This window comes from Salvelinus alpinus, chromosome 19 (genome assembly GCF_045679555.1).
Source record: "Salvelinus alpinus chromosome 19, SLU_Salpinus.1, whole genome shotgun sequence".
Taxonomy (NCBI): domain Eukaryota; kingdom Metazoa; phylum Chordata; class Actinopteri; order Salmoniformes; family Salmonidae; genus Salvelinus; species Salvelinus alpinus.
This window is the reverse complement of record NC_092104.1, coordinates 25,439,154-25,453,521: the sequence shown is the minus strand read 5'-3', so window position 1 is coordinate 25,453,521 and position 14,368 is coordinate 25,439,154. Positions and strand designations below refer to the sequence as shown.

At 40.6% G+C, this 14,368-nt stretch overlaps 1 protein-coding gene across 23 annotated transcripts in view; it reads left to right on the top strand.

The window, feature by feature from the left end:
* The window catches only part of LOC139545899 (splicing regulator ARVCF-like), a 348,966-nt gene extending 335,753 nt beyond the window's left edge, over positions 1-13,213 (top strand). For 10 of the 23 annotated variants that reach the window (XM_071354089.1, XM_071354084.1, XM_071354085.1 and 7 more), the window contains 8 exons: positions 3,068-3,218; positions 4,366-4,558; positions 5,803-5,914; positions 6,044-6,194; positions 6,852-6,905; positions 7,465-7,559; positions 8,587-8,699; positions 10,313-13,213. In XM_071354089.1, coding sequence (XP_071210190.1) covers positions 3,068-3,218; positions 4,366-4,558; positions 5,803-5,914; positions 6,044-6,194; positions 6,852-6,905; positions 7,465-7,559; positions 8,587-8,688 — 858 coding nt within the window. In that variant the 3' untranslated portion in view covers positions 8,689-8,699; positions 10,313-13,213. The remainder of the gene's footprint in view (positions 1-3,067; positions 3,219-4,365; positions 4,559-5,802; positions 5,915-6,043; positions 6,195-6,851; positions 6,906-7,464; positions 7,560-8,586; positions 8,700-10,312) is intronic. The other 13 variants (XM_071354088.1, XM_071354087.1, XM_071354103.1 and 10 more) reach the window with 6 other exon arrangements.
* Positions 13,214-14,368: the final 1,155 nt, after the last annotated feature.

Genomic DNA, 14,368 nt, shown 5'->3' with positions numbered 1-14,368 from the left:
AAGCCTGTACAGAATAAAAAATATTCCAAAAAATGCATCCTGTTTGCAATAAGACACTAAAGTAATACTGCCAAACATGTGGCAAAGAAGTTAGCTTTATGTCCTGAATATAAAGCATTATGTTTGGGGAAAATCCAACACAACACATCACAGAGTACCACTCTTCATATTTCCAAGCATGTTGGTGGCTGCATCATGTTATGGGTATGCTTGTCATCGGCAAGGACTAGGGAGTTTTTTGGGGGATAAAAATAAACGGAATAGGGCTAAGCACTGGCAAAATCCTAGAGGAAAACCTGTTTCAGTCTGATTTTCCACTTGGAGACAAATTCACCTTTCAGCAGGACAATAACCTAAAACACAAGGTCAAATATACACTGGAGTTGCTTACCAAAACGACATTGGGTGTTCCTGAGTGGCCTAGTTACAGTTTTGACTTAAATTGGCTTGAAAATCTATGGCAACTTGAAAATGGCTGTTTAGCAATGATCAACAACCAACTTCACAGAGCTTGAAGAATTTAAAAAGAGTAATGTGCAAATATTGTACACTCCAGGTGTGCAAAGCTCTTAGAGACTTACCCAGAAAGACACACAGCTGTAATCGCTGCAAAAGGTGATTCTAACATGTATTGACTCAGGGGTGTGAATACTGTTATGTATACTGAACAAAAATATAAACGCAACATGCAAAAATGTCTAAGATTTTACTGAGTTACAGTTCATATAAGGAAATTAGTCTATTGAAATAAATTCATTAGGCCCTAATCTATGGATTTCACATGACTGGGAATACAGATATGCATCTGTTGGTCACAGATTTAAAAAAAAAAGGTAAACCAGTCAGTATCTGGTGTGGGCACCATTTGCATCATGAACACGACACATCTCCTTCACATAGAGTTGATCAGGCTGTTGATTGTGGCCTGTGGAATGTTGTCCCACTCCTCTTCAATGGCTGTGAGAAGTTGCCAGATATTGGCGGGGACTGGAATACGCTGTTGCACATGTCAATCCAGAGCATCCCAAACCTGCTTAATGGGTGATATGTCTGGTGAATATGCAGGCCATGGAAGAACTGGGACATTTTCAGTTTCCAGAAATTGTGTACAGATCCTTGCGACATGGGGCCGTGCATTTTCATGCTGAAACATGAGATGATTGCGGCGGATGAATGGCACGACAGTGGGCCTCAGGATCTCGTCACGATATCTCTGCATTCAAATTGCCATCGATAAAATGCAATCGTGTTCATTGTCCGTAGCTTATGCCTGCTCATACCAATAACCCCACCGCCACCATGGGGCACTCTGTTCACAACGTTGACATCAGCAAACCGCAAACACGTCACCATATACATGGTCTGCGATTGTGAGGCCGGTTGGACATACTGCCAAATTCTCTAAAACGATATTGGAGGCGGCTTACGGTAGAAACATTTGCATTTAAATTCTCTGGTAACAGCTCTGGTGGACATTCCTGCAGTCAGCATGCCAATTGCACGCTCCCTCAAAACTTGATACATCTGTGGCATTGTGTTGCACATTTTGGAGTGGCCTTTTATTGTCCCCAGCACAAGGTGCCCCTGTGTAACACAACAAAATGTGGAATAAGTCAAGGGATATGAATGTTTTCTGAAGGCACTGTATATAAAGAGACAGAATCGCTCCCTCCCTCCAAAAAAAACTGCTTCTATCTCAAGACAATCAGACTGCTAAACAGCAATCACTAACTCAGAGAGGCTGCTGCCTACATTGAGACCCAATCACTGGCCACTTTAATAAATGGTTCACTAGTCACTTTAAACAATGCCATTTTAAATAATGCCACTTTAATAATGTTTACATATCTTACATTACTCATATCATATGTATACAGTATACTGTATTTTATACCATCTATTGCACCTTGCCTATGCCGCTCGGCCATCGCTCATCCATATATTTATATGTACATATTCTCATTCACCCCTTTAGATTTGTGTGTATTAGGTAGTTGTTGGGAAATTATTAGATTACTTGTTAGATATTACTGCACTGTCGGAACTAGAAGCACAAGCATTTCGCTACACTCGCATTAACATCTGCTAACCGTGTGTATGTGACAAATAAAAAATTATTTTATTTTATTTATGTAGTTATTTTATTTATGTAGTTTGAGCAGATCAAATCAAATGTTATTGGTCACATAGACATATTTAGCAGATGTTATTGCGGGTGTAGCAAATGCTTGTGTTCCTAGCTCCAACAGTGCAGTAGTATCACAACAATACACACACATCTAAAAGTAAAAGAATGGAATTAAGAAATATATAAATATTAGGATGAGCAATGTTGGAGTGGCAGTGACTAAATTACAGTATAATATAATACAGTATATATATGTATATATATATATACATATGAAATGAGTAAAGCAGTATGTAAACATGATTAAAGTGGCCAGTGATTCCATGTCTGTGTATATAGCGGCTGATCAGAATGCCTGTCCACACTGGGGCTTGGGGCTGATGCTAACACATCAAACCTCTGCTTAAAGGAGATGTGCATAACGTGTCCCCATTCCCGATGAGGATATCTCAAGCTTTTTTACTTTAAATCCTCTATTCATCCCCTTCTCCTTGCTGCTCCCTAGCTGTTTAACTGTGCTATGCTAGGTACGGTCTGTTTTAGGTTTACTACTCCCACCCAGTGGCCGGGTTCTGGTGTTGCACCAGTTTAATTACATCTCAGGGGGTAACAGTGTTCAGCAAATGAGCTCTTTCATGTCAAACTTATTGTTTTGTGTTACAGAAAAAAAGAGAGGAGCATTCGTTGATGTTTAATCAGTGACAAATTGCATCACATGACAGTCTGTAGCCCTGCTGTGTAATTGTTTTGAACAGTCAAATCTAGATAGCCACTGTTGGCTGTGCTAATGTATAATAATTGTGTCTGGGGGAGGGGCTTGCGTGTGTGCTTGTGTAGGGGTGTGTGTGTACATGCGTATGTATGTATTGACTGGTAGTATTCTCTCTTCACAGACAGTTTATCCTTATCCTCCATGTTCCCTCTTCTCTCTGTCCCCAGTGGTCCAACTACATCCGTGCCACAGTGAGGAAGGAGAAGGGTCTTCCCATCCTGGTGGAGCTGCTGCGTTCTGACTCTGACAAGGTGGTCCGAGCCGTGGCCATCGCCCTGCGTAACCTCTCCATCGACCGCCGCAACAAAGACCTGATCGGTACGACCATTGACCAACTGTATGCTGTAAAGAGAGGTAGTGTGTTAACTGTGGGCTTGACCACACACTGTTAACACACGGCCTCTCTTTACAGCATACAAGTACAACAATGGGGTAAAACACTTTGAAATGCTGTGAGATCAGATAGCTGTTACTAACCATGTTTCCATCCTCAGTTTTTATGCAAGTAAAGTCATATCATATTTTTAAAAATCACGACACCTGTGATGGAAACAGGAAGTTTCTGTACAATTTGTATGTTTGACATGGTAGGATCTTTTTGTGTTGGTAAAATAAATTATTCGAGAAATGGCGGTGGAAATGCCTTTATTTACAAATATTGATATAATAACCGTCATAGCAAAGTACATTTGGAGTCACGCGGCGATATGATGTGTGATCGGAAAGCATGCAGTTTATTAGGTTACAGATGAAATAAATTCTGATGAACTTTACAGGGTTGTGAAAGTGCACGAGCTTGATCCTGCTTTCCAATAAATATTGATAATTCTGGTGACATGATGATCGATGCTTGACTGCCGTTTAACAAATAAACATATTCTCGCTCTTATCCATAATAATCTCATAATGTAGACTAGCAGCCTACGTACACTGTATCTGCGAGCTGTTGGCTAGGGCGCACATGCCAAGATCAGAGTAGGCACATTTGCTATTTAACGCAACAGTTTCTGTGACAAAACTATCAGTAGATAGCGATGGAAACACACATTTTTATTCAGTACATGAAAACTTAAGCCCAAAAAATTATTTGGTGTGCACTATGTCATCACCACTGACTTTTATCGGCAAGAATTCCATTTATCCGCAAGAAACACACCACTGGTGGGAAAATGTGCATATTTTCTTCATGCAGATTTTTGAATATTCGCATGAAAATCTGTTGCCAATTGGATTGAAACCTAGCTACTGAAGATAACAATATGATTGTTGAACCTGTGTATGTCTTTTGCTGAATGATTGCAGATTAGTCAAAGTTTTAATAAGTTGATATCAAACAATTTGTACAATGCTATTATGAATCAAAACACTATGTAGCGCAACAAGATGTAGTAAAATGAGTGTTTACACACCTTTTACCTCTATTACCAGTTGACGGGGACACTGCTCTTTGACCTCTGCCCTGTAGGGAGCTATGCCATGAGGGACCTGGTGAGTAACCTGCCCAGCGGTCAGCAGCGGCCAGCCAAGAACCTGGAGGAAGACACGGTGGTGGCCATTCTCAACACCATCCACGAGATTGTGACGGACAGCTCCGAGAACGCACGCTCCCTCATCCAGGCCCAGGCCATCGAGAAACTGGTGGCCATCAACAAGACAAGGTATGACCACAGCTGGCTACAGTGCTGTATAGCAACAGTACAGCACTGTACAGTACAAGGCAGCGTATTAGTTCAGCATAGTGTAGCACAGCACAATGCTAACGTCTGGCCCCTCACAGGTTCTAGTGTTTCGAATAGATTTGTTTGTCTTTCTTAGAATTGAATGATTGATTGATCAATCTAATCAATGACTCAATCAACAGTAGTTCAGTTCCATGCACATACATACAGTATGTAGGCCTACATGTACCACCGGTCTCCCTCCCCCATGAGAGCAGGTCTCTTACTGCCTCTAATCACCTACCCATTTTAATTGTTTTGACCTTAAGTTCAATTAATAACATAGTGACACATTTATATTCATGATATATGTTCTGCAGTCTCTCAAGGACCAGGAGTTTCTGCTTCTGGCCTTATACAATGTAACGACCCTGTCTTTTCATGTCCTCTCTGGCATGGGAATTAATAATAGAAGGTAATATAAGCTGGATTCCTTGTCACATTATTTCGATCTGTAGAACACTACTTAGATTGAATAGATAAGCCCTTACCGTGCAGTGTCTGGTTTCCAGGACACAAACTATAGTGCACTTCACCTGAATACTAAGTACTATGAATAGGAATTCAGGAGCTGTTTTAATGATTTCCCAGTTTCTACTATATTTCACTTTCCTCATATCCCATTGAATTATCTGATCTACTTGATCAAGTCAGCGAGCAATGATAGCCAGAGAGAAGTTGTTTGGATAGCTGTCTCCTTCTACAACCTATTGATCATTTAAGATTCGTTTCCAGTGGGGATTTGATACTCATACTTTATTTAATACCAAATAAATGTGTTTTCTCTGCACCCATGACAATTACTTTTAAGTAATGGAGAACCCTCCCATGTAATTAACAGAAGGGCTAAGGAGTAGCTAATGAATTGAATGAAAATAAATGTGTGCGGCCATTGGAGTATGAATTAAAAGCAAGCACCTGGGGCAACCAGTGGGAATAGATGGCTTTGAATGTGAGATTGATTGCATTTGGCTCCAGCCTCCACTAGCTGCTGGCAGTGGTTGGGCCCAATGTTCTGGGCCTGTATTCACGAAGAGTCTCAAAGTAGGAGTGCTGATCTATGATCAGTTTTGCCTTTTCAATTATAATGAATGGACATGGGGACCTGATCCTAGATCAGCACTCCTAATCTGAGACGCTTTGTGAATACCGACCCTGATTCTCTTCCTGTCTACCTTCCTCAGCCAATCACCACGTGAGGACAAGGCCGCCTCCCACGTGCTGCAGACGGTGTGGAGCTACAAGGACCTGAGGAACGCCCTGACCAAGGAAGGATGGAACAAGAGCCACTTCCAGGTAATAGGCTGTGTAGTAGAACACACAAACACGCACGCATTCACACATATACACATACAAGCATTTACACACACACACACACACACACACAATTAGTACAGTCATATGTCTCTACTCTCCCCCCCTCAGCCTACAGCGACCGGCGCCCCTAAAGCAGCCAAGAATGGCAAGCCAGGCTATGACGACACCACTCTGCCCCTGATGGAGAAGAACCAAGGTCAGTCTGTGATGGCAGGCGAGACTGGGGATCCTCCGGGCCTGGCCTACTGTGGTGAACTGAGTGAGGAAACCATAGATATTAATAACTGCTCTATATCTATGGAACAAACTGTGCTGTTGTTACTGTGTGTCTGTTTGTATCAGAAGCCTTGATTAGAACAAGTGTTTAGGGGGATGGTTCTATCTATCTGCGCTTTGCTTTGTGTGTTCTCACTCATATCCATTTACCTACCTTTGGAGGGCTGTGCTTGAAACCTTTCGCCCTCATTGTTGTGCTGCAGTGTTTGGTGATCTTTATGTGTAAGTCGGTTCTTTTTGGGATGGTGTGGTCGGGAGAATGATGCATCATGGGTAGATTTATCTAATCCAATAGTGTGTTCTTGAACGCAAATCCAAGCATGTATATTAGGATATATGCATAGAGGGAGGTACGGAAGCAGCCTAAAACACGAAACATCTCATTGACAGAGGAGTCGAGAGCATGACAGTACTTCTCTTGTCATCTTGTTTCTGGTCATGTGACTTTTTTTGCAACCATGCATACACATAAAGTGTAGTTGTCATTCACACCCATTTTCAGCCTGCCTGCATTACTGCTAAAGTGTACCAGCAGACAGTGACTGAGGACCATTGGTCTGAAAGCAGCGTTGGCTCGTGATTAAAACAAATTTTGTGTGTGCTGCTCATGATAAAAAAATGGCATATAAATGCTTTTCAGGCACCAAGAAAAATGGAAGTGGTGATATGATACCTATGGACGAGCTTGGTCCAGGTAAGACCGAGTTTGCATGACCTCAATCGCCGACGAGGAACACTAGTAGTCTCAGATGGAATGTTCTTGTCTGTAGGAACTACTCACAGTTCTAGAACCCTAACAACACCATTGCCAACATGGACATTTTAAAAAAAGGACAAACTTTGGCAATATTGGGAATGAACAAATATATTGTTGTGATGCTCTAACAGTGGACAATGTAGTGCAGTAGTGTTTTACTTATGATGCTGTATGCAAGACCCCTCTCTTAACAAGATGTTGGTATAAGGATGGCCATTAATTCTGTAGTACAGACACAGGAGCAACAGGAGGTGTGGGCAATTCTCTAATGACTGTGTTCAAAACCTGGCAAACTTTAATGTTCTCCTCAGTGCTCCTCTTTTCAATGAAAATGTGAACACAATTGTCTTGTTTCCTCTCTTACTAACGAGTTCTTCCTCCACATCAGATGTGCACAGCTCCACTCCTGGAAGGCTGCATGCAGCTTATACATATGTAGTTTCCATCAATGTATTTAACAGTGCTATATTTCTGTGATCCTCTCTCTCCTCATTAGATGGCTACTCCACCATCGACCAGAGAGACAAAGACTGCAAGTACAAGAGTAGTGGAGACGGGTCAGTGGACCTGTCAGAACGAGAGCCATTAAAGGTACGTCTGGTCTAGACTGATCCGTAACAGCTCACACCGCTCAGTTACAGCTATGCTATAGGTGACTAAGGGATCAGGCTATTAAAACACACAAGTCATGATACTCCGTTTCTGTTAAGGTAGCCTGAATTCATCTCTTCCAGTGCCCTTGCCCATTTGTCAATGCCATGCCCTTTCGATTTCTTGAAGAGGAATCTGGATTTTCATTTTCTGTAGCAGCAGTTAATGTTGTTGTCTGTCGAGCCTGGTGCCACTCATCTGGCAGTCCAATTTACTGACTGCAGACAGCAGATCTGACAGCTAAGCAGCAGATAATTGAGTGTAAGCTTTGTGATTGTGAAAGTAATTAATCTGGGACTGATTAAAAGAGTCCTGCCCCTCCATCTCCACTTCTCCTCATAGAGCGAGAACCAAGGCCTGGTTCACACACTCACTCACACAAGCCTGCATAGTAAGTGGCTCAGTGTCCATCGCTAGAGAAAACTCAGAGTGAATGAGAGGGAGAGAGAGATTGAGGATGATTTATTCACTGTTGAACCAGGATGAATGGGAGAATAGGTGTTTTGCTGACCTTCTCTGCTTACCATGTGTAGAATGGCAGCTATGCAGACACGTTGCAGCTTGAAGACACAAATGCTTGTCAAGATACAGTATGCTGCAAAAACTCCAGAAGCAAATTAGCCATCAGACAAGACTGGAGATGACAGATATCTCCTCTCATGTTTACAGCCCCCGTCCCTCTCATGTTTTGAATTTACTTCAGCATAGCAACAACTGCTCAACCCAACTTTCTAGACCTCCAGAAGCCTGAAACCAAAATGCAACTCTGCTGTTTGAACTGCTCTGTCCCACTCTGTTTTTGTTTGTTTGCATGTGTCGGTTGGTTTGTTGTTTTTAATCACTTTTTCGGACTCAAAAAACATATTCCTTTATGCTAAGGAACTAACCCTGGCTTTCCACTCCTCTCTATGGATGATATTTATCGACCTCTTTGTTTTGCTGTTAACCCCTTCTCCCGTTGCTGCAGAATGACACAAATAGGAAACACTATGTCAGGAGTAACAGGCCTGCAGTCAAACTGGTGGATGCTTGTGACGTTAAACCTCAGCCTGTTGACTCCTGGGTCTAAATGCATGCATGGTAGGTCTTACAAATGTTAGTTTTCCACTTTCTGAATTGTTAGTCTCCTTTCTTTGTTAGCTCCACCACCATCACCACCACCACCACACTGTTTCTGTTTTAACCCTCACACACGCCACTTCTGTTTGTTTTTTATCTGTGCTTGGACCTGCTTGACCCAGAGTAGTTGGCTTATGACACCAAACTTGAGAAAAGCTGGATGAAATTTCATCATTTTCACAGTTGTGAAGTACCTGCCTGATTAAAATCCATCTGTTGCAAAACAGACAGACTCCCTTGACTATTCCAGATGAAATTATGTTTGTTCTAAATTATGAAAGGGATTAAATCTAGACTTCAGATGGAATACACACACACACACACACACACACACACACACACACACACACACACACACACACACACACACACACACACACACACACACACACACACACACACACACACACACACACACACACACACACACACACACACACACACACACACAATTCCTCCCAGTGTAGCTGTAATGAAAAGCTGTGGGAAGAACATGGTGTATCATCTCCCTATCAGCAGTAATCAACACACCATTCCCTGGGACAGAGAGCTCCTCCAGATAAATAATGGATGCCTGGATGAACCCACACATCAGCTCCTCTTTCTCGGTTATGTCTACAGTCTGTGGTAGGCTAGGATAGGCTAGCTGCTCTGGGTTAGCATCACGAGAGCTCACTATTGGGGATCCTCTCATCACTTGCTCATCTCTTTGCTCCTGTTCCGTCACTAATAACTGAGTGTATCTGCTCTGGGTGAGAGGCTGTGGTAGGTGGCTGATCATCAACAGCTCTATGGAGGTGAAGGGCTATCTTTCTTCCTTGCTGTAAGTCTCTTTATTCTCTCATTGCTTCCCCATGACTCTTATTGTCCTAGGTAAGGGATCAGCCATACTGCTTTGATTGACTCCTCATGTGGTGCTCTGAAATGCAAACTGAAATATGACAATGATCATCCGTACAGAATGAAGTACTGAAAACAATTGAGTTTATATAATAACTGTGAAAACAGGTTGTGATCACCACATTAAGATCTAGTCAAGTCAAAGCTAATGAACAAAATAACAGATCTACTCTAACAATGACATGCTTAGAATGGACAGAGTAATCATACCAAAGAATGGACATTGAGTCAATCAGGTAAGATAGAGTAATCATACGCTTCATTTCTGTGTTAATCAAGCTGGCTTTATGCAGCAGCTGCCATTCAAACATATCATCAAAGCATCCCTCTCGCTGTCTGTTACATTGGATTTGACATCTGTCAAGCATGTATGAATATAGTGATTTTTGTATTGTGATTTTGATTATGTAATACCATTTGGTCATTGTGCCCTCTGACTTACTTTAAAAGCTTGATTATTCAACTGCTTTAAACACCATGCCTGCGTCCAATGGCACCCTATTCACTTTGAAGTGCACTATTATTGACCAGTGCCCATTTGGCTCTGGTAAAAATAAGCGCATTATATAGGGAATAGGGTGCCTTTTGGTACACAAGCCTGCTCTCTTATAGGTTTTCAGCTCTTGACATAACCACCTGTGTCCCCCCTCCCTCCCTGTTCTTCTGTGTTCTAGGCTTAAATAAGGACAGCGTAACACCTAAACTAGAGGACCTCCCATGTCATCACTGCCATAACACATGGAACTCATTTTGATGTTGACTCGTCAGCAGATAGACTTTGTAAAAGAAAGAAAAAAGAAACAATCATCCAACAACCAATGTTTCATGCTTTTGAATCAGCAAATGAAATGATGTATAAAAAAAGAAAGAAAAGAAAATCTAAAAACGACTACTTGTCATATCTACATTCCCCACTGGATGGACAGATGTAGGGTACCCTAACAGCAAGGACTCTGACTGGAGCAGCACTGCATGGTGTCAGGATGGAAGAGTGGAAGCAGTTATTGTCATAGAGATACAAGTATTCTAGAGCTCTATCTCTATGGCAATGCAAGGATGGCTGGTGGTGTGAAGCAGGGGGAGAGAAGGTGATGTCTGTTGGGAGGAAAGGAAGTGTGTTGGAAAGGAAAGGAGACAGTTTGCTTCTAATAGTATTTTTTTCTATGTTACAATTTAGCCTTTTGTTTAGGTTTTGTTTTTGTTGGTTTGTCTTTCGTCGAGGCATAGTAAATTGTTTTTGTTTGTAATATAATTTTTCTTTTTTTTTCTTTTGCTGTTCTTTGTTTTTGTTTGAGTTTTCCGGATTGAAGAAGTGTGGACTGGTGTGGTAGATGAAGGTTGGGTGGTTTGAAGGACTTGATGCTTGAAGGGCACTTAAAGGAACTGTATACCTGCAAGTGTTGATTGGAGTTAAGGAAGTGAAATGACGTGCATTTGGTTGGGTTACTTATAGCTGTTGAGCGAAACAAAATGAAAATATATTTTCAGTATCGACACAGACTAGAGATATAGAGATATGTGTTTGCCGACGATATATGAATTGCTTGGTTGGTTGCAGTTTGTCATTGATATGTATTAAAGTTGAAGAGGATATAAGACATTTTGTTTATAAATGGATTGTGTTAATGAAGGAATGGAAAGTACATGCTCCTGGTGTCAAAGGGTAGAATCTAAAAGCATTTTATATTTTTGTTGGTTTTATAAATGTATATTAGGGTCAAAGAAAAACAAAAAGAGAACAGAGAAAACAACAGACTTAGTTGTGTACTCATAACAGGTTGTTTGGGAAGCACATTCATTGGATAAAAGATCATGTTTGTAAACAGAAATAACCACATCATTTAAGTGTCAAATCTGTAGTCATGCTGATCACATATTTATATTTGTACTGTCAAGAGAAAACAAAACAAGAGGAGCTGTTATTCAGCTTTCTTTTTAAAGGCGAGTTGAACTGATGACCTGGTCTCCAAACCTTTCAAGGAGATTAATAGAGGGAGGGAGGGAGTGGATGGTTCAGCAGGGATCACTCAAGAGATAAGACTGAGAGAAAAGAGGGATGGATGGGTGGATGCAGCAGCAGGGATAGACAGAAAGATGTGAGACAGAAGTGTTACAATTCCCTTCACATTTCACACTGCAATTTATATGAAGTCACTGAGAACCTGAAAACATGCTTTGATTTCACTAATGCATCTTTAAAGAACTATTTGAAACAAGCATGAAAAATTGTACAAATGTTTATATTATATTATTTTTAAGTGACAGTTTTTGTGGTGTAATTGGATATTAGTCATTTATATCCGGAGAGGAGAGCAGTTTTCATGTGGTTCAAGGCAGAATTTGCATCACGTACGAAGTATACAACATCTGTTTGATTATTATATTTTTTGTGCCCTCTTCTAGGGGCAGTTGAAATGTAGTAGTGCAGATGATTACGTCATTGTCTTTTAAAAAGAGACGAGAAGAAAGGCTGAACTTACACATGTGGTTAAAGGTTTAGTAGTGGTTTTGTGATTGTTTTATCTCCATCTCCAAGTGGACTCTCCTCTATGAACCCATTCTCTCTCTCCCAATTCTGGGACTAGTGAGGGGACCCTCCACTATTGGACAGCTTAACTCATGCGTCAGCTATAGGCAAATGGCATGTGCCTGCGTTGAATGCCGAATTTCTTTGTGATGTGACTTTATAAAGCTTGCATCTTTTACACAGTGTTTACAAAGACTTATGTGATAAACTAAAAATGTAAAGTACATGTATTAATAAACATTTGATTTCAGAGAAAAGCATTGTAATAATAGCCCCACGTTAACGTCCTCCATGTCGACATACGTCCTCAAAACTGTGTGCTTTTCATTGGATTGTTCATCTTTGACTGTCTATTCCTGACTGAATTTTGTAGTACACAACCAGAGGATCTGGTGTTGTATTTATATACATATGAAATGAGTCCATGGGCTTGTCTGTGGACTGTGCTAACTGTGCTGTGAAAGAAATGCAAGAAAATGGGGCAGAAATTGAATCAAATGAGCAAGACCTACCTGTGTAGATATCACTGATTCAAACTCTTCAAAATAAAGTAACTGTACTACTCAGTAGCAAATGTGTTTGTAACTATCATGTGCCTTAACATTTTCCATGGTACATAAAGATATCATTGTGTTTTATATAACTCTTTATCCCTCCGCCGTTCCTCCTCCCTCCTCATCCCCTTATACCTCTCCTTTTCTCTTCTGTGTCAGCCTCCCTCCCTACAGTATATCTCTCCCCTTCATTTTACACACTCACACATTCACTCACTCTGTCCTCAGTGTAGACTAGACTGTTGGTGGGTTTTTGCTTTGTATTACATTGTATTATAAACTTTTAAAAGATAGACATAAAACATGGTTTGAGTTCATAGAAGAGTACATTAATGCTTTCGTAGCTATCAGAGCGATGCCACAGTGACAGAATGTATTATGTTGATTTTACTAATACCCAGAGGCAAGTATTATGCTTGTTCAAATAACATAAAAAATACTGATTTGTAGAGTATCAATTTGGTGTGTTTTCAATAAACCATGCCTGGAAAGAACATGTTGCCTGTGAATTTTGTGTTGTTGATATTCCATTCCAAAAAGACCAAGGATCTATACAGCTTCAGGAATTTTACCTCAAGCCAAAATCCATTCCCAATAAATAATATATTGTAGAAGTTGTCACTAATGTCACATTGTCATATGGTTAAAAGAGACTCATGCTACTGTCGTGTCTTTGGCATTATTAAACTGAAGACTGTTATTTTATCAAATAAATTCTCAGTAATTATTATTACGTGATCAAACTAATCACGTAAATGTAATTAACTAGGAAGTCGGGGCACCAAGGAAAATATTCAGATTACAAAGTTATAATTTTCCTAATATAACTTTCAGATATTGTAATATCTGATCCATTAGTCTTCTAATTAATGAATTATTCTTTACCTCATGTTAGTCTCATTCCAAACGTCGTAAATTGTTGGTTATCTGCACGAACCCATTCTTCACTATGAATCATCCATACATCAATTGTTTCAATCATTTATTTATTAACTAAATAATCACAGAAATGCTCAAACAAACAAACAAAGTAGATATGGTTACAAGGAAATGATAGGAAATGTGCCCTAGTGGGCTTAACCGGTATGGCGGCTTGGTAGACAAAGGGACTGAGAAGGGCGCAAAAGACACTACACAGTTGATAATTATAACCATTGAAATGCTACACCTTTGCACATGAACGCTCACTCATTCGGGAATAATTGCAATCAATATATATATTTACGCTCAGTGTATCATCGTGATCTCTGTTGGAATCGTCCTTCTTTCTGTTGGAAGTTCATCCGCCCGTCTATCGTGGTTAGAATGGATACTTCAGAGTCCCATTCAGAAATGTTGTTATAGAATAGTTGTTTCGGCGGTTGTCGGCCTTCGCATTCAATGGTATAGAATTCCTAGCTGCAGACTAGTAATTAGTATCAAAGATTTGCTCTTATTCTGTCGGTATCGATAGTCTCAGAGTTTCAACAACCATTACAACCTTAGCTTATACTCAGGTTTATGGTCTCTACTCAAACCTTAGCCCTCTCAGTAATCGAGGTAAGCTTGGTCTCTACTTAAACCTTAGCTCCCTCTGTGATCGAGGTACTGGTCTGCTGGGAAACTCCCATGGTGGGGGTTATATCCAGAACCGTAGGAAAGGGCTGTCC